Source organism: Trichomonas vaginalis, chromosome V, assembly GCF_026262505.1.
Source record: "Trichomonas vaginalis G3 chromosome V, whole genome shotgun sequence".
Classification (NCBI taxonomy): domain Eukaryota; phylum Parabasalia; order Trichomonadida; family Trichomonadidae; genus Trichomonas; species Trichomonas vaginalis.
The window spans coordinates 32,348,631-32,366,909 of NC_067207.1; the positions used below are offsets into that span (position 1 = coordinate 32,348,631).

General features: G+C 36.6%; 11 protein-coding genes and 3 pseudogenes across 14 annotated transcripts, besides 2 other annotated features; 3 read left to right on the forward strand and 11 right to left on the reverse strand.

Moving 5' to 3' along the window:
• Positions 1 to 8,063: part of a mobile genetic element that runs on past the window's edge.
• TVAGG3_0443030 (uncharacterized protein) lies at positions 298 to 498 on the forward strand (the record flags this gene model as incomplete). Its single annotated transcript, XM_001288495.2, has 1 exon — positions 298 to 498. The coding sequence occupies one exon, from the start codon at positions 298 to 300 to the stop codon at positions 496 to 498; it is 201 nt and encodes a 66-aa protein (XP_001288496.2).
• Positions 527 to 1,105, reverse strand: TVAGG3_0443040 (uncharacterized protein; the record flags this gene model as incomplete). The annotated part of the gene is made up of 1 exon (XM_001284754.2): positions 527 to 1,105. One exon carries the CDS (start codon positions 1,103 to 1,105, stop codon positions 527 to 529), a length of 579 nt encoding a protein of 192 aa, XP_001284755.2.
• On the forward strand, positions 1,983 to 2,567 carry TVAGG3_0443050 (uncharacterized protein; the record flags this gene model as incomplete). The annotated part of the gene is made up of 1 exon (XM_051234284.1): positions 1,983 to 2,567. One exon carries the CDS (start codon positions 1,983 to 1,985, stop codon positions 2,565 to 2,567), a length of 585 nt encoding a protein of 194 aa, XP_051104014.1.
• On the reverse strand, positions 3,321 to 3,578 carry TVAGG3_0443060 (uncharacterized protein; the record flags this gene model as incomplete). The annotated part of the gene is made up of 1 exon (XM_051234285.1): positions 3,321 to 3,578. The coding sequence occupies one exon, from the start codon at positions 3,576 to 3,578 to the stop codon at positions 3,321 to 3,323; it is 258 nt and encodes an 85-aa protein (XP_051104015.1).
• On the reverse strand, positions 3,612 to 4,463 carry TVAGG3_0443070 (DNA/RNA polymerases family; the record flags this gene model as incomplete). The annotated part of the gene is made up of 1 exon (XM_051234286.1): positions 3,612 to 4,463. One exon carries the CDS (start codon positions 4,461 to 4,463, stop codon positions 3,612 to 3,614), a length of 852 nt encoding a protein of 283 aa, XP_051104016.1.
• Positions 5,151 to 5,750, reverse strand: TVAGG3_0443080 (uncharacterized protein; the record flags this gene model as incomplete). The annotated part of the gene is made up of 1 exon (XM_051234287.1): positions 5,151 to 5,750. A coding segment is annotated over one exon (600 nt), but the record flags the coding sequence as incomplete, so codon positions are not given.
• On the reverse strand, positions 5,816 to 6,381 carry TVAGG3_0443090 (phage tail repeat-like family; the record flags this gene model as incomplete). The annotated part of the gene is made up of 1 exon (XM_051234288.1): positions 5,816 to 6,381. A coding segment is annotated over one exon (566 nt), but the record flags the coding sequence as incomplete, so codon positions are not given.
• TVAGG3_0443100 (uncharacterized protein) lies at positions 6,401 to 6,565 on the reverse strand (the record flags this gene model as incomplete). Its single annotated transcript, XM_051234289.1, has 1 exon — positions 6,401 to 6,565. The coding sequence occupies one exon, from the start codon at positions 6,563 to 6,565 to the stop codon at positions 6,401 to 6,403; it is 165 nt and encodes a 54-aa protein (XP_051104019.1).
• On the reverse strand, positions 6,674 to 6,986 carry TVAGG3_0443110 (uncharacterized protein; the record flags this gene model as incomplete). The annotated part of the gene is made up of 1 exon (XM_051234290.1): positions 6,674 to 6,986. A coding segment is annotated over one exon (313 nt), but the record flags the coding sequence as incomplete, so codon positions are not given.
• Positions 8,064 to 9,267: 1,204 nt separating the features above from the next.
• Positions 9,268 to 18,279: a mobile genetic element.
• TVAGG3_0443130 (uncharacterized protein) lies at positions 9,472 to 9,798 on the reverse strand (the record flags this gene model as incomplete). The annotated part of the gene is made up of 1 exon (XM_051234291.1): positions 9,472 to 9,798. The coding sequence occupies one exon, from the start codon at positions 9,796 to 9,798 to the stop codon at positions 9,472 to 9,474; it is 327 nt and encodes a 108-aa protein (XP_051104021.1).
• Positions 10,246 to 10,488, reverse strand: TVAGG3_0443140 (uncharacterized protein; the record flags this gene model as incomplete). Its single annotated transcript, XM_051234292.1, has 1 exon — positions 10,246 to 10,488. The coding sequence occupies one exon, from the start codon at positions 10,486 to 10,488 to the stop codon at positions 10,246 to 10,248; it is 243 nt and encodes an 80-aa protein (XP_051104022.1).
• TVAGG3_0443150 lies at positions 13,105 to 13,957 on the forward strand (annotated as a pseudogene). Its single transcript has one exon. A coding segment is annotated over exon 1 (853 nt).
• On the reverse strand, positions 14,105 to 14,681 carry TVAGG3_0443160 (annotated as a pseudogene). The gene has a single exon. A coding segment is annotated over exon 1 (577 nt).
• TVAGG3_0443170 lies at positions 15,182 to 16,186 on the reverse strand (annotated as a pseudogene). The gene has a single exon. A coding segment is annotated over exon 1 (1,005 nt).

The window sequence follows — 18,279 nt, forward strand, 5'->3', positions numbered from 1 at the left end:
CAATGGTTCGGCAGAACTATACTCACTCATGAGAAATGCCAAAACGGTTTAATAGAAAAAGTGTCATTTTTTCATGTCCGAAGACTCGAAGGTGCAACACTTCCAAAATACCGACGAACTCAGAAGAGCAGCATGGCAGTATGTTCTTGACAACTTCTTTGAGTTCTCCAGGTACACCTTGGAAAATGCTGAAGAACTCCGACACAGAGAATTTGGAGAAATTGCGCTCCAATACTACCTTGACAAACAAAGGGTAAATTAAGACTAAAAACTTAATGTTTAAAAAGTGACATTTTTATGAGCTCCGAGTCACCGAGAAAACTTGGTCAGATGTTAGCAGTTTACTTCCCTGAGGAGGATGGAAGCGTTACATACATCAGGTTCAAAAACAACGAACCTGGAATTGCGTACCAAATTCGCAATTACATGACCATGGAAGAGTACGAAAGGTTTCTACAAGAGAAACCAGCTCTAAACAACTCAGAAAAGAAAGAGTAAAAAGTTTAATTCGTAATTGTTTATTTTTTTACTTGTAAGGGCAAGCTGCAAGTATGAAGTCGACCATCTCCGTCTTTGTTTTGACGAGCTGGACGGCTCTTGCGAGTACGTCTGTTTTGCGGTCTCCAGCTGGTGTCTGCCCTTCGTAATTGCGCATGTTCTTGAAAGCTCCAACTGTAAATGGTTGTAGGATGAAGAGTCTCTCAGACTGCTTGAGGTAGTCTTCACGGTCACGAACCGAATCTGTGGTACGAGTCGAATCGGTCGATTTGAGGGAAGAGACTGAAAGCCTGTCGTCTTCCATTGGAGCTGTAGCATACTCTTTGCGTAAGCGGTTCAGACCTTCTTCGAAGTCTTGGTCTCTCTTGGATTGAGATTGGAATTGGAATTGCTGGGGTGGAGCTTGCTGGAACAACCAAGGGTTGGGGAAGTAAGGCATAGGCTGAGGAGGGTAGTTCGGGAAGCCTTGTGGTGGGTAGTAACCTTGAGGTGGAAATTGGTAGTAATTCGGAGGTACTTGCTGGAACTGAGGTTGCTGAGGAGACTGTTGTGGTTCTTTAGGTTCCTCTGGTTTGGGAATGGACTCGGTTGGTGGGACGTCGGACATTCGTTTGTGTCCTGTCGGACCACAACGATAAAAATCTCTGCTACTAGCAGTACTTTTACTGACAGTAGCAGTACTTTTACTGACAGTAGCAGTACTTTTACTGACAGTAGCAGTACTTTTACTGACAGTAGCAGTACTTTTTCTGACAGTAGCAGTACTTTTACTGACAGTAGCAGTACTTTTACTGACAGTAGCAATGGTCGAGGTCGAACCTACCGACGAGGCAATTTACCTAATTGAAATTAACGAGCTTGTTAAAGACTTCCTCAGGCAGAATGTAAAAGGCAAGCTTGTTAACGGTTGGATAACGGGAAGGGCTGCCTTGAATCTCGAGATTTCGACTGGAATTCCAATTGAGGTACCAGAAGGCACTCCTTTCGACGACATAAAGCAAGCAAAGAAGGAAGCCATTATAAAGTTCTTTGCCAAGCGTCCTTGGATACTACTTCCAAACAGAGAGAACCCTTTCCCAAGAATGAACCAAATTCTCAAGGGTCTCCTTCACTTCTCTGGTCAGCCGTTCTACATAACCTGTGAAGGCGACATTCAGCCAGTTCAGTAAACATCTCATTTTAACTCACTTTTTTTATGTTTTTACTCACACTCGTACTCACCAGGTATGAGTACAACTATTTCAACTGTGAACCTTGTATTGACCGGTCTTCCTGTAAATGCAAGTTCGGTCAATACACAGTTTATGGTGGCAAGAAAGACAGTGGGGAATGCGCGCTCGAGAGAGAATTGAAATTCCAGACCCAACTCCAACAAGAACTCTCAAGTTACCAGAGACTCGTGTGAAGAAGAAGTCATATAACAAAGCACTTATAGCCATCTATATGGCACGTTTAGAGTAAAAACATTTTTTTTCATTTTTTGAATGAAGCAAGTTAAATTCGTCCCACACCAATCTCAATGGACCGATGAAGAGTTTCAAGCTATGGTTGAAGGTGTTGAGAACGACATAGACGGCGAACTTGAAGGAGCTCAGACAACAATTGCAACCAAAATTGCACAAGTCAAAGAAGAGATAGCTCCTCTTAAGGCAACCAAAGCTACTCTTGACCTCATGGATACTTACCGTTTAGAAGTAAAGAGTGGAATAAGACAATTAAAATTGAAACTTCTAAACTACGAAGCTATACTCCAAAAGTTAGCAGAAATGAGAAGACTTTACCAGAGCTACTTACATGTAAGGGACTTACCTCCAAGCAGTCCGACCAAAGATGAATTTTCTGACATTGTCCCAATTTTGTCCGAAAGTCAGCTCAGATGTTTTGAACTGCTCCCAACATATCCAGAATATGAAAATTTGCCTGAACTCTTTCGGTTCCTCAAAAAACGTTTTTTGGTTCTCATGTTCGAAACTTTTATCGGAAGAGACAACAAACGTTCAGAAGAAGAACAAGATATTATTTTAAACTTGTTGTATGACTTAACTGTCATAACCAGCTTTTTGAAGTAAAACCGTCATTCTCAAACCACTTCATTTTTTCGATGTCCGAACAAGCACCGAAGCCGAGCACAATGGCAGGTGTCCTTTCAAGGTTGCCAGACAAGCGCCCAATTCAAATTCAAATTGCCCAATTGAAAGCTCATCTGACAAACACCATTAAGACTCTCCAAAGTAGTCTTATGACAGAGATGACCAATCTCAAAGCCGATGTCCTCATGAACCAAGCTTCCAATGAGAAATGCCTGAACGATTTCGCGGAAACCTTGCGCAATTACGAGAGAGAGAACCGAGACCTTGCCAGACTCATCTACCGTTTCTTCGAAGAGATAGACGCCATCTGGAAGGTACTCGGAAAGGACAGAACATGCAACACCGTACTTCGTGAGTACCAAATTGAAGAAGGAATTGTCGAGGAAGAAGAGGAAGAAGAGAAACACGAAGAAGAGGAAGTTTGGGCAACCCTTGTTGCCGATGACGCTTACGAAATTTCCCAACCCTACCCATACCAAATCCGCAACAAGGAGACAGGCAAGGTTCTTACCCCAGTCCTCAACAACTTGGGACACTTGAACCTTAACCTTCGGAATCGCGGTTCAATCTCCATGGGCAAGCTTGTCGCAATTCAATGGGTTCCAAATCCAGACAAGAAGACGAAGGTCAGACACATTGACGGTGACAAGCTCAACAACCGTAAGGAGAACCTCGAGTGGTTCTAAGAGTAAAAAATTATTTTAGGGGAAAACCCCAAGTAAATTTAAGTTTTTATTTTTGGTATTCGTACCAATTTTGGAATGTGAAGACCACATCCCAACCTCTGTACGTGAGTCTTGGGTCCACGTCTAAGACCCTTCTGTAGCAATTCCAAGCCCGAGCAAATTCAATTGTCAACCACTCGTCTCCTCTGTAGTCTTCAATCCATTCTTTGAAGAGACGGTTGAGTTCGAGCCTGGAATATCTCTTGCCTGGGTCCGAGACCAACATTTGGTTGAACTGGACGAAGCGCTCAGGGATGTACGCCATTAAAAAAATGTCACTTTTTTTTGAAAAACGTTTTTACTTCATGCAATGTTTAACTATTTCACCATCTTCTTTAACACCCCAGTACTTACGCTTGGAGATGACATGAACTTCGGTGAAAATTTTGTCCAATTTGAATTGACCCATCTTTTCACTGACCATTCCCATTTCAATGAGTTTGTTGTATCCTTCTTCGTTCGTCATGAGTGCGTCAATGTTCTCATAGTAAACCTTGACTTTGGATTTGACTTCGGAGAAGAATTTGTTGTAGTTGTCAAGGACTGCCTTTGCGAACTGAGGGTAAGACCAATGTTCGACAATAGGTTTTAATGTGGTTACTAAGCCACTTTGACCTTGAGTGAATTCGTACTTCAAAACAAAAGGAGAAAACCTTTCAACAAAGTTGTCGACCTTCTCATAATGTTTACTCTTCATCTCTTGAGGTTTCTTAATGGAATATCCCCATGTCGAATTCATAAGCAATTTGAGTGTCATTGCAAGTTTGGGGTTTGAAGCTTTCCTAATATCATACAGTTGTTGTATGACTTTTCCAACTGTATAGTTCCTTCCCGGGAACTCACCATCTTCGTTTGGAATTCCAGTCGGAATATATTGGACAAACCTCATGTATGCAGCGTTAAGGTCGACATAGTATATCTTTTCATCTGAGTCGAACTTGTCGCAACCAATTGGTCCAGTTTGTGGAAATTCAAGTGAGTCTCTTATCTTCTGAGAAACTTCTCCTGTTATCTCATAAACATCGTCGAAGCAACCTGTTTCATATAAAACCTTCTGACCTAACTCAGATGCTCTCCAATACAATTTGACGTCAATTGGATGTCTCAATGGAAGTTTGTTTATAGCATCTTGAAGTTCTTGCAACCTCATTGGAAGTTCTTCTGGTTCAGGTTGGTATCCGAACAAACCAACTCCTTGTGGAACTGTGTACTTCTTTTGTACTAGAACTTTGTCTGGAACAACTTTTGGTCTTGCTAACAATGAAAAGTTTGTTTCGTCTTTTGGTACAAAAGTTTCTGTCAGCTTGTCATCTGGAATTGGTTCCAACAAACCTTTCTCGAAAAGAATGTTTACAGCTCTGACAATGTTGCACTTACTTTTACCAAAGAATGGGTTTGTAAGACTTTCGTTCAACATGAAGTGGTTGTGGACAATTACAATCTTCAACCATGGTAAGTCTTTGTCAACAACATAGTCGTCATGTGAAGAACCTTTAGCTGTAGGTATGTTGACTCGGATATTGACATTTGCCAACGGTGCAATTTTTGCCAATTGACCTCTGAGAATGTACCTTGTCTTCACACATGACTCAAGATACTTCATCTTCTCATCTGTAACAAGACCAGAGTTCCTGAGACATGTAAGAATGCAAGGTTCGTTGACAATTGTTTCAATTGAATTGTAAATTCCATACCTTGTCAAGTCAATGTCAGACTTATTTATGAACGGGAAGTATCCAGCATGTTGTCTGACTGCTTGAGGGTTAGGTTGGTACCATTCGAACTTGACACTTGCAATTCCTTCAATTGCATTCAAAATGTCTGAGTCGGAGTCAACCATTTGTTCTCTCTTTGTAGTCTTGAAAGCGTCAAGAAGTTTTGCGGCTGTTTGTTCATTGCCATGTGCATAGTAAATGTGACCATCCAAATCTGTTATGGTCAATCTGAGATTGTGTCCTTTCTTATTTCCGTCTTGTATGGCAGCAAGTACTCCCATGAAGCCTTCTTTGTTCTTTCCTTCGTCAAAGTTTACTGTAAAGGTTCGACCAGATGTAATTTGACTTCTAACTTCACGATACTTTTCATATGCATATCTTGTTCTTTCCATGGGAGCATGTGCGTCTTCACCTTTTCCTTTTTTCCTTCTCAAAGGATGCAATTGTTCGTCATGTTTCCAGTAGAATCTGGCAAAGCCGTCGTGTCCTTCAACTTGAGGTTCACTAACATCGAAAGGCATGTCCATAAGACGTTCTTCTTCTAACCTCTCTAGTCTGTTTGGATAATTGGCACGTGCTGTTTCCAAATCTAATTCGTAGGTAAGACCTGCCAATTTGTCATAGACTTTTATTGGCTTTCCCTTCCTATATTTAAACTTCTTCGAAACTCTCCAACCATATCTTTGTAACTCTGCTTTTATTCTAGCAGACTTTCTGTCCATTCTATATGGGGGCATTTTTATAAAAATAAAAAAATATTTTTTTTCTTTACTTTACATAACCGCCTGCTGCCATAAGTCTTTGACGCCAACCCATACCAGCTAATGAAAGTTGACTTGGTTTAGTTTGGAAACTAAACTTTGGTTTTGGTTTATCTTCAGTTTTTGGTTTCTCTTCTTCTATCGGTTTTTCGTCACTTTTCGGTTCCTCTGACTTTACTTCACTTGCAGGAACAGTTGTGTCGTCAACATCTTCATAAATATCATATGCCATTTGTTTTTGTTTTCCTTTCAACTTTTTGTGTTTGTTGTAAAGTTTAGAATATTTCGACTCTAAGTCAATGAGATGTTCTATAATGAACTGTTGGTCAGTGAAGTAAACTTTTCCATCTGTTGTCTCGAAAGCTCCTTCAGACTTCAATATTTTATTTGTGAGAGTCTGTTTCTTTTTTGAGATACTAGCCGTTCCATTTCTATGAAAAGTGACTTTATAGTTAGGGTTTGTATTTCCAGACCTGGCACTTTCTATTATTGAATTTTTCTCTTCATCTGTAAGTTCTTTGACAGGTTTTGACAATGGTTCTGAACTTTTTGTTTGTGGTGTCAAATCTACCGTTTCAACTTCTTCGGTCATTTCATCTCAGTAAAAAATTTTAGTTTGGTTTGTTTTCAACTGGTTGTTGTTGTGGAGGTGGGATGGTTCCTTTAATAATATCATTCAGTTTCACATGCTGAGCCTGACTATATGGTATCGGTTTAAATGCTGGAAGCCGACAAATCCATCTTGAACTCATTTGTCTCAATGCTGCATTGTTCATTTCATCTCAATAAAAAACTTTACATTCCCCACGTTTGAGGCGGTTGAGGTTGGTTATTGTTTACCCACTGTTGTGCATGGTTATATCCTCTGTTAAAGAATCTTTCACCTTGGTCCATATAGTGTCCTGCTTGGTTATAGTAGTCATTTGCTTTGTTATAATAGTTTCCTGCTTGTCTTCCTACATTGTCCATCCATCCTTGAACTTTTCCTCTTGTTTCAGGATTTGGAATAAGATTTGTTGCATCTCGTGCTACATCCCAACCTTTCTGTACAGTTTGTATAATAGGTTGTGCTTTCTCTTTCAGTATACCTAATGTACTCAAAATCTTCCTTCCAATTCCAAATGCACCTCTGGCTATTGTTCCCACTGCGGGTAAAAATCTAGATGCGACTCCTGCTAATGCGCCAAATAAACCCATTTCTTATAGGGTAAAAAATGACGAATCCGAACAAGGACCCCTATGTTTCTAAAGCGACAAAGAAAGCACTCATGATAAAAATCTTTAGTTCAACACCAAATGCTTGGTTTATGGATATCTTGGAAAACATTCCGAGGTATAGAGAAGATGGACCACCATACTGGTTAATATTTGTTGGTCAAAACACAAGATACTGTGAAGCCATACCATTACAGTCCAAAGCTATTTTAGATATCTTAGCAGCTTTGACAATATTCGTTGACAAATACCATCCAACAAAACTGACATCTGACTGTGAAAGTTCTTTCAAATCAGATGATGTAAAAAACTATCTGCGTTCAAAAAATGTAAACCAATATTTCATTGTCGACCAAAACCATTCTGCTCTTGGTGTCATTGACGGTTGTATAAAAATGTTAAGAGACTTAAACCAACCACAAGGTGGTGAAGCAAATGAAATGTCATATGACGACAAGTATAGACACTTCTCCCAGGCAAAGATGAGACAAGTTTTAAATATTTACAATAACCGTAAACAAAAAGGTTTGGGAAACCACTCCCCCGAAGAAATGAAAAACAACCCTGACTTAGAGAAAGACTATATATTTAATAATTTAGTCAAAAGAGACAAACAAGAAAGAATGCCGGGCTTCAAACTTCAGAAAGGTGACAAAGTAAAAATAGAAATACCTAAACGCGACCCATATGAAAATACTATTGACTATGACAACAATGGGAACCGACAGGTACTCACATTCGTGTTCGTAAAAATAGAAGAAAGTATACAAGAGAATATTATGAAGTTTTAGGCAAACATGGCAAAATGTACACACTGCAAGCAGAAGATAAAACTACTATTGTCAGACCTCGTTTCAAACTTGTCAAAGTTCAAGGTGGTATACTTTCAAAGACAGTTCCTAACAAATATAAGACAACTCCTGACGAATATGCTAAAGAAGTTGAAAATGACGACTAAGCAATTCTATACCATGCGTAAACTGTCATGTAAGGTGGCATGTATTCTTTACTTTGTCCCGTTGTTTGCGTATATCCTGAAACGAAATGTGTATGGTTTCCTTCTCCCTGAGTGTCATCCAGTAACAATTTATAGCAAACTTAACGTCGTCTTTAACATCATATCCTTTACCTTTTGTCATTCCTGACCAATCCCAATATCTATGCTTATGCCAACCTGCTTGAGATGTACTTAAATCTATGTAATGACTGTGTGCAGGTAAATTTTCACCTGAAATCGTTTTACTTCCACCTGTTTCCTTTGAAGAGTTTGCACAATACAAAAACCTGTCGACTATTTGTTCCCATGCACCAACACCAAACATTACTTGAGGACCTCTTGCATCCATAGATGTATAAATAGAACCTACTGGGTTCATTAAATCAAACATATGAGATATTATAGGATTGTCTCTTTTGAACTTAAAATATAGTGCAACTATTTCAGGTTTCTTCTGGTTTGTGTCAGAATATTTTTTATAATATAATCTTATGTTTTCAGGGTAGGTAAAATCTTGACTATAATATTTATTTCTGTCATCTGTATAATAATATACTATTCTCGTTTTTTCTATTGCATTATATCTTTTATATCTATAATAATCTAAATATAATGTTAGCTTTTGTTCATCTACATGTGGTGTTCTGTCGTCATCTCCATAGTCATAATAATGTGGTGCCGGAGCTGGGTCAGGCAATGTCATATCTGCCATTTCATAAACTCTTAAATATTTCTTTTGTTCGTCTCCATATAAGTTTAAGTAGCAGTTGTTGTCTAATGGAACTTTAACTTGTGTACCATCATTCTTTTTATAGCTTACATACATTTCATTGTTATTTTTCGGAATGAGTTTATACCGTGTACCATTTTTTAAGGACTGTACCAACTGCCATCTAAAATATTTATTTTCTTCATTGACAGAAAAGTCACCAACAATAGTTTCAATATTTTTTGTTCCTATCAAACTTTGGTATATTTCATTGACATATGTTTTATCTGCTTTCTTTTCAAGGCTAACGTTTAAGTCTGTTATTTCAGAAGATGTATGTGTATGTCCAACGTCACTTTTCCTGTTTAAGGTTTCTTGTAAGTTTGTAATATTTGCAATGGTATGTGTATGTCCAACGTCACTTTTCCTGTTTAAGGTTTCTTGTAAGTTTGTAATATTTGCAATGGTATGTGTATGTCCAACGTCACTTTTCCTGTTTAAGGTTTCTTGTAAGTTTGTAATATCAGATATAGAATGTGTATGTCCAACGGCACTTTAGTTAGTATACATATCATGTGTACGGAGGCACTGCGAGCCTCCTTACCCATTATATGTGAATTTGACACTTTACAAAACCGTTAGCGTATATTTTACAATACAAACACAAACACCAACTTAACCTTAAATATTTATAAAGCCGCCAACCACTTCACCTCACTAACGTTTTCACAAACGACTTCACTACTGTAAAATAAACGTTCTCACTTACAAAAGTATTGCAACTCTTCCCATTGCTGTGCTTCACACAATAGTTCATATTCTTCAGTATCGCTGCTGTCGCTCCAATCGTCAGAGTCAAAGTCACTGTCAAAATAAATGTTAGTAAGTTTTGACAAAGCTAATGAAACACGCTTACCGTTTGTATCGTATGCTTGTATAAACTTTCCATTCTTCATTCCTTCATAAACGCTCAAACTAACTTTACCCTTTCTCCCTCGTATCTGATAGAATGTATTTTCACGAGGAACGAAGAACAAATTCTTGAACTCATGACCGTTGTAGTTTGTTATCTCAATAGTTTTCGTCATTTATATAAAAATAAAATAAAAAATAATTTTAAAAAAATAAACTTAAAAATTAATGATATCACCACCCTCACACATATGAAAACATAGCACAAAAATAAATTTAGGTGAAGTGTGAAATCTCACCTCTTTTTTCACCTCTTTTTTCACCCTGTTGAATTCATTGCTTTATAACTCTCTTCCTTTCTCAACTCTTCTAACTTCTTCTTAAGTTCAGCAATGTTGTCCTCATGAAGTTTAATCTTTCTCAAAATTCCTTCTTTATCTAATGGTTGCTTTATCTTTCTAAACTGAACTCTACCATCCTTCATAGTATGAATGTAAAAACCTTCTGGAATAGTTCCTGATTTAATGTATTCTACCAAAACTTTTGTTTCATTGCTTCAGTGACTTTAGTCGTCATTTCAATCAAATAAAAATTTTAATATTAAATAAAAATAACGTTATTTTTCAGTAAGGAAACGCAGGAGTTTTACGATTTATTTGAGGAGTAGGTTCTGGTTTAAATGTTGGAGTCGGTTTAGGAGTTGACTTTTGAACAGGAGTTTGTACTTCCATAGGTTCAGGAGTCATTGAAGGTTTTGCTTGTGAAGGCGTTGGTTTTGACGTTGGTTTTGGCGAAGGTGTTGGAGTTTGTTTAACTTCAGCTACTTCAGTATTATTTACAACATTTGCTTTATTTCTTTTCAACATCATAACTTGCTCCTGCTGTAGCTAGCAAACCTAGTGGGAGACCATATCTTATATAAGGACTTGACCAAATGCTATTTTTGACAGGAGCTGGTGGAACACCTAACCTTGGTGAGACTGCTCTTTGCCATTGTGCAGCTCGTAAGAAATATTCAATAGGTGCTCCATAATCGTTTGGTAAAGTTTGTTTCATAGATGGTGAAGGTTCACGAGAGCTTGATGAAGAACTCATTTATAAGCTTTAAAATAAACGTTCATCCTTTATTCCTCACTGTCGTCCGCAGCTAAGTTATAGTCATCTAATCTTATTATTGGGATTCCATTAGCACGCACCTGAATGGCAAAGCAACAATCCCTCATAAATCCAATAAGTGGCTTTGGTACATTTTTCAGTTGCTAGTTCAATAGGTCCTTTAACAAACAATTATTTGTATGTTATTGGAGCAGTAGATGTTTGACCTTGCTGGAAGCAAAAGTCCACTTCAGTTGGAAAACCACATAAGAAATGTGTGTTGTCATAGCTAATCCCATTTATGTTCCACACTACCACATCCACCAATGACCTCATAACATCTTCATTAAATCCTATCATATCATTGTTTGTATTGCAAGCGTTCGCAACCATTTCAATAAAATACAGGTCCATATGATTTTTTCAGGTTCTGCAGGCATATTTCCATAAGCTCCCATGGAAAGCTGAGATATTTAACTTAGGGTTCTCAAAATTAACATAATAGTTGTCTTTCTTTCTAAATAGTGCCCAAATACTTTTAACATTAATAGGCGTATAAGCTGCTGTAAATGTTGCACTTGAACTATCTGTATTCTTTGAGAATGAACCGTCCATAGGAATCCAATCCATAACTTTAACAGGAAAACATAAAGCCTCGTTTGTATAATGTTCTACAAGTTCTGTATAAATGTTAGGGTCTAAAGAGAATGACTTTGGATGAATGAAACATTCATTAAAATCCATCTTTGTTCGAAATAGTTGCTGGGTTACAGTTGTAATAGTAACTGTTCCACTAGCTTCTATTGCCTTCGTTATCATAGTGAATGGTTCATTCCATGGAACAAATTTATTTGTCGGTGGATTTGAATCTGAAGCAAATGCAACTTTAAGAGTTGGATTGAAAGCAATGATATCATTTACAGATATAGATGTGCATTGTAAGGCGTCGCTACTGAACTTTACTTTAAGCTGAATGTTTCCTGCAAAAGCTGGAATAAATCGAATAGCTTCTAATGGTAAAAACTTCTAACAGGAATTCTTAAACGAAGCTTAAAATCAAATGATTTTCCTGCTGTAATTGGACCACTAACAATTTGTCCTGTTCTGCATGTTCCCGAATGACTCCATACATCTTCATGTCGAGTCTTTGAGAAAACATCTACTTTCTTTATTTGTTCGGTAGTTTGTGAGTTTGAAGTTATATATGCTTCTTCTCTTGCGTTGTCTTGAGAATATACGATACGACCATTTGCAAGGATTTGATATCCAGCAACTGCATAGAAAGCGTCATCGAAACCAATCCAAAATCCTGGTGGGTTTGTTTTATTGGAACCTGAACCAATTTCTTTATCTACAATAAATTGACCTTCCATTTTATACGTAATGAATGTATTGTAAAGGTCCAACATATTTTCACCAGGAGGTGAGAGATTGAATGTTACCCATGTGTTATCTTTAGCAGTTCCAGGTTGTGATGAATCTTTGCGTCAGAATATTTTCTATTAGTGTCACCAATTTGAACTGCATTGTCTATGATATCGAAATATGAGCGAATCTGATGAATATGCTCTGCTGGAGTAAATTCGTTTAGCTGTTCGTTCTGCATGTATTTACTTCAGATAAAATATCTATTTACTTCATTATTCTCACTCTTCTTCTTGGCATTCGTGGTGGAAGTTGTTTCTTGACATTTTCAATGAACTGTACATTCTCTTTTGTCTCAACTTCTTTCACTGGTGGGTCAGGGTTCTTTGACTCGGTTTGCTTTTCGATGAAATTCACGAACTTTGCAATAAGCTCTTGGTTCGTTATTGAAAGAACATTGGCTTCTTTTCTTCTGGTTCTATTGACTTTTCAGTTTGAATAGAAGGTTTTATATGGGCTTCGTGGACTTCACCCTTGCCATGCACCTTAATGTTGTCGCTTTCTGCATTCGCTAATGGAACCTTTCTTTTTCTTACGTATATTTTACCATCTTTACTCTGACTTACGTAATAGAAAGGATGTTGTATTCCTCTTGCGTCATTTAATATAATAGACTCTCGCTCTGATTTTGACAAGCTCATTTTACATCGGTTAAAGTTTTAATTTTATTTTTTATCTGCAGTCAAATGACTCAGACAAGCCCTACGGACAAGACCCAAGGGGTCATAGATGTTGAAGCATTGAAGAAAGAAATTCGTGAGCAAATTTTATCCGAACTGAAGGAACAAAAACAAGCCAGAGAGACCAAAGAGAAAACTTAGTGAAAAAACAACTTGCTGCATTAGCTGCTGGAAGACAAAAGAACCACGTTTGCTGGCGAAGAAAGCTAGAGAAGAGCTGAAGCAAAAGCTAAAGAAGCTGAAGCAAAGAAAGAGTAAATGTGTTATTTTTATCGGAACTAAATGTATAGACAAATACCTTTATCTGTTGCGTTCAGTAGTGAAACCCTGACGTCAAAATAAAGGGGAACAGAGTAACGTTTAAGTTTCCAACAGACTGGATTGTGAACATAAATGAAGAGAAGTACATTGGCATAACATCTATGTATATAACACGTGCTTTCAGAAAGGTTGACTTTATACTTCAAGTCGAGATAGAAAATGACGAACAGTCTTTAAGCGCCCAAAACATTCACATATACAAATACTTTAAAGACGATACAACATTGTTGCAATGTATGATTTCATTTAATGAGATGTTCGAGAAAAAGTTCAACATTGAGTACAAACTTTACAGCCTTTACGTGAGTTTTCTTGCACAACTGAAAGAAGAAGGTAGTCAGCCACAACTTATAGACTTTCATTATGAATTTAATGAAAATGAAGATGGAACACATGACTGTCAGTTTGTTGTATTCTCACCATTCAATGAAGTCGCTAAAGAGAAAGAAAATCCATTACGTATAAGATTTCAAATTTCTGAACCAAGTGATGATTCAAGAATGTTTTCAATTATGATGCAATGCTTCCGAGGAAAAATGAATTTCAAAGATTGTAACACCTGGCATTTGGGATAGAAAGCAAGCTATATTATATTCAAACTTAAGTAATGGAGTTGAAAATGAGTTCATTGGTCATACAAGAAATTCACCATTACCAAATCCTAAATACTATAAATTAACTGGCTTCAATCGTGAGTTTTGGATAGACATGTACTCAACTCACGACCATAAATGTCCAGTGTTCTTGCCTCCAGATGGGAAAGGACTGTCTCTACATTGAAGCACAACTCTTAAACTCTACCATCGCAGTATTGTAAATCTACGCTAGCTTTATTTTTTATCACGAATGACCTCATTGCTGACAAAAATAAATGACCTCATTCATGACCTCATTGCTGACCTCATTCATGACTCATTCATGACCTCATTCATGACCTCATTGCTGACAAAAATAAATGACCTCAGAACTTCAACTTACGAATAAAGCTTGTTTTTAGTCGTTATTGAGAAGTTAAACTTTTCAGCAAAGCAAGGACTAGAAGACTTACATAAGTCAAATCCAATCTCTTGACCGTCATAAAGTGCTTTATATAACTTCATAACACTGAACTCAGAGTCTTTGTCAATTTTCCTTGCGGAACCATTAAACCTTTATCTTCATCATAGAAACACTGAACAGAGTCAGGAAACATTTCATTAGCGGTTAAAGCAATAACATCTTGCTTCACGCCTTTCATTCTGCAGTGAAATGCAACTTCATTTAAATCATTCGTGAGTAAGTCTATGTAAGTCTTCTTTCCACAAAATATTGACTTGTATGCTAAACTTTGTTTATCTTTTTGTGATTTCTGCAAAGTCGCTATGAAATTGACCAAGGTTTTTACCAATGAGAACTCTTCCATAACGTTTCTCAAACTCTTCAGCTAAACGAGGGATATCTTCATTGTAGAGATGCATACTGTCGGTATCGCTATAAAAGATGTCCATTCCTAAGTCCTCAGCAGTACAGAATACTTCACACATTATTCTCTTCGACATAGACAGAATGTTAACACCAAGTGGACAGAAGTTAAAGTGTCTGCAAATGCTTTTCGTTAGCTTGAAAATAGTTTTATCTGAACCATCCAAACCTTCGAACTTCACTATATGGTTGTAGTTTCTGATGGTATATCTTATAGCATCTTTGTCATCTACTATGGTTATTTTTGACTCAATAGGAGATAGAATAGTTTTGTCATAAATACTGTTCAGAATGAGCTTTATATTTTCTTGCAAAGGATTTCCTTCTTTCTTATACTTTAACCTTAACTCAAACAACTTCTTTACTTCATCTCTTATTCTAATATCTCTGTTTCCATCGTAATAGTATCCTTGCAACACTTCACATTTGACACCTTGATATTTTATGAGGTCTTGTAATGTTATATGGTCAACATACATTAAACAGCAAGTGTTTGAACTTCTGGGAACGTTAAGTTCTGGATTTAGTTCAGGGTCACAAACTATTAAAGGAAAGTGTCTATGTATTCCAATCTCTGTTATCTTAATGAGAACAAAGAAGCCAGACATAAACTTTTCACCAATGGGTTCCTTTTGGTCGTCATCGAATAAATGTCTCATGAGATACTCTGTGCTTAGCATCTCATCCTTCATAACCTTTGGAATTCCTTCTAAAGTATAAAGTCTTGCTATAGCTGATGGATATAATGAAACAGCGTCGAAGTCAGCAATGAGTTTCTTTTTCGCTCTTTTGTTTCATGTTATCTGACAACATACATCTTCCACCTTGAATGCATCTCGAAATAAATTCTCTTGGTTTATTTGAGAGGTCATATAAATTTCCATTCGGGAAGTACACTCTGTTCTCAAATAATTTGTTAGCAATTGAACAAATACTAACGTAGTCATAAACGTTTAAATCAAATTCTTTTAATATGTCATTGCGGAACTTAACAAAACCTTCTCTTAAAATTCTTACATCTTGTTTGCAATAAAATGTGCTATACTTTTCTAAATCGAAATGGTTTTCATCTATTCTGCAACCTTTGATGGAATCTATGTTTTTCATGAATGTATCTGCATCCTTGACAAACTTACATGCTTCAGAAATGACACCAGTTCTGTTGTCATTTGCTAACAAAACACTGCTGTAGTAGTGTATGGAAATACTTCTTTCGGTCCTGTTTGTAAGTTAAACATAGCAGGAAATAGTTTAAGCTTCTTATTTTATACACTGTAAGAGTCTTTTATAATAATTGCCCTTCTTTATATAAGCAGTTATTTGCATTGTTCGTGAACCTTTAATGATGGGAGTTCCTTTTACTTCTGTCATGTTCTTAGATGAAGTTTATATCATAACTGAGGTTATGGAAATATATTAAACTCTTGTCAGGAAGTCGTTCCAAAAATTCTGTTGCACAATTCTGACCCCAAATGCTTTCACTCACTGAACCATCTTCACTGTCGTAACATATGTTAAAAGCTTTATGAAAGCCATCGGTACTGCACTCAAAGTCAGCAAAGAAAACATGCTCAGGAATGAACTTGCACTTATTTTTATTTACTTCTTTTGACTCGGCTTTCTTCTTCAGTTGTACACAATACTTTGGAGCATATGTCAAATCTTTAAATGGTGCAAGGTTCTGTTTATATAAGTCAGTCGTATATGTGAAAAGTTCTCCATAAGAAATAGGTTCGAAATATTTGCACTCCCACAATGTTTTCATAACATCCCATAACGGTGTTGTTCTATCATAACGAACTACATATTTATCTTCTTCTCTTTGTATAAATCTTCATCTGTTTCTCAATGTTCATTCCACCACAAGCTTTGAGAATTTCTTTGTAATTTCTGACGAAATATGTTGTCATTGGTAATCTTTCATTTAGCATGTAGTGGTCTTCAACAAGAAGTAAGTCAATAGTTCGAACAGTTTCACATTCTTTTGGTATATATCTCTTTATTTCATTATGTCTTGAGTCATTGAAATAACCAATGGTAACATTAAATGCTATACCTGTTGCGTCAGAAATTTCTTGTACTTTACTTTGAGGAAAGTCTCTAACACGAATGACTTCTCTCATGTGGTCAATAGTTTCTTCATTTACTCCAGCCTGAATGCAAGCATAAACGAAGCAGTTATCTTCTGTCATAAGTGTTGCAGTTCTTTTGTTCAGTTCATTGAAGATTTGGTAGCGTTCAAGATTTATAGGTTAATGTGCAAAGATACTTCCAGAACTGACCGCTTCTCTTCTATAAAACTTCTTTCACCATTATCTTTCCAAAAGCTTTCTATAAGTGCTGGGTTTCCTGTTTGCTTAAGAGTTCCAAAATGGCTTTCTGGTCATTTGTCAGTGTGCTTTCATCTCTTATATGGTCTCTTTTTGGTTTGCCTTTCTTTACATCTGACATCGTTAAGCCTTCATATTCTGTTAAATCATACATCTTTATTTCAGTAAGATTCTTTATGTTTGTCAAGAAGAAAGTCATAGTGCATTTCAACAATACCTGCGGCATTTGCTTCTATCTCTGATATAAAGTTCTCCTTCAAGAGCTGATGTAGTAATGTTCCAATATTATTGAGGTTTAACGTAGAACATTCATACTTTCCACCAAGTTTATAACATACCATCCATCTTTGTTGGGAGTTTATTTTAATCTTCTCTAAGAGTCTTATGAAAACCTTACCGAAATGTTTGTGTAAATATTCTCTGTTTGGTTCATCTAAAGCTTCGATGTTAAAGTCAATGAGTCTATTGCCTGACTTCACATTTCTCTTCCTATTCTCTTCATCTTTCTTTAACCATCTCTCACCTTCTTTGGTTTTGTCGTCAATGGAACGAATGACATCGCTAGCTTTGCGAACTTGTTCTATAGCACTTTTAAACATCTCTCTTCTCTGTTGTTTCAGTGTGTCGTCTCTTCTTCTTGTTTCACCAACGTTTGCATTTGTTATGTTTTCAAACATTTCTCTTCTTACTTCATGAGGTACTGAACGTCTATGATATAAGTCAATAGCAACGTCATTTAAAGGAAATGCTCTTGTATGGACTTCGTCCTCGCCACGTTGCGGCTTTATGAACTCATGAATTCTATCATAAACTTATTGCACCATTATAGTCATTGAGGATGTCAGCGAGTGCTTTTTTGTTGTTGCGTAATGCTTTGCAACATCTATATTAGCTTCTGTAAGAAGTTGTTTTATTTCCAAGTGTTCTAACTTAGACAACTTTCCGATACATCTTTAGTAGGAAATAAAAAAATATTTTTTTGAAAAAATTAGATTAGATTTTTTTAAGTTATTTTTCAAAATAATTTAATATTTTTATTTTAATGAAACACATGCAAGATTGCAAGTTCTTTTCATACAATGCTCTCGCTACTGCCATCAAGAATGAGTTCAATAATGCTTCAAATGTTAATGTTATCTTTAACAAGAAGTTTGTGAAAGAATCTAAGTTTGGTCAGTATGTCAGACCATTAGCTATCGTCATTGACCGCAAACGTTATACTTCACAAGAGTTAGCAGTAGTTTTGAAACAAAAGAGTTTCTTCGTGAATGTCAAAGATACTCATTATACTGTTATAAAGAACTCTAATATTGACTTCTTCAGTATTACTTTAAATCTTTCCGAA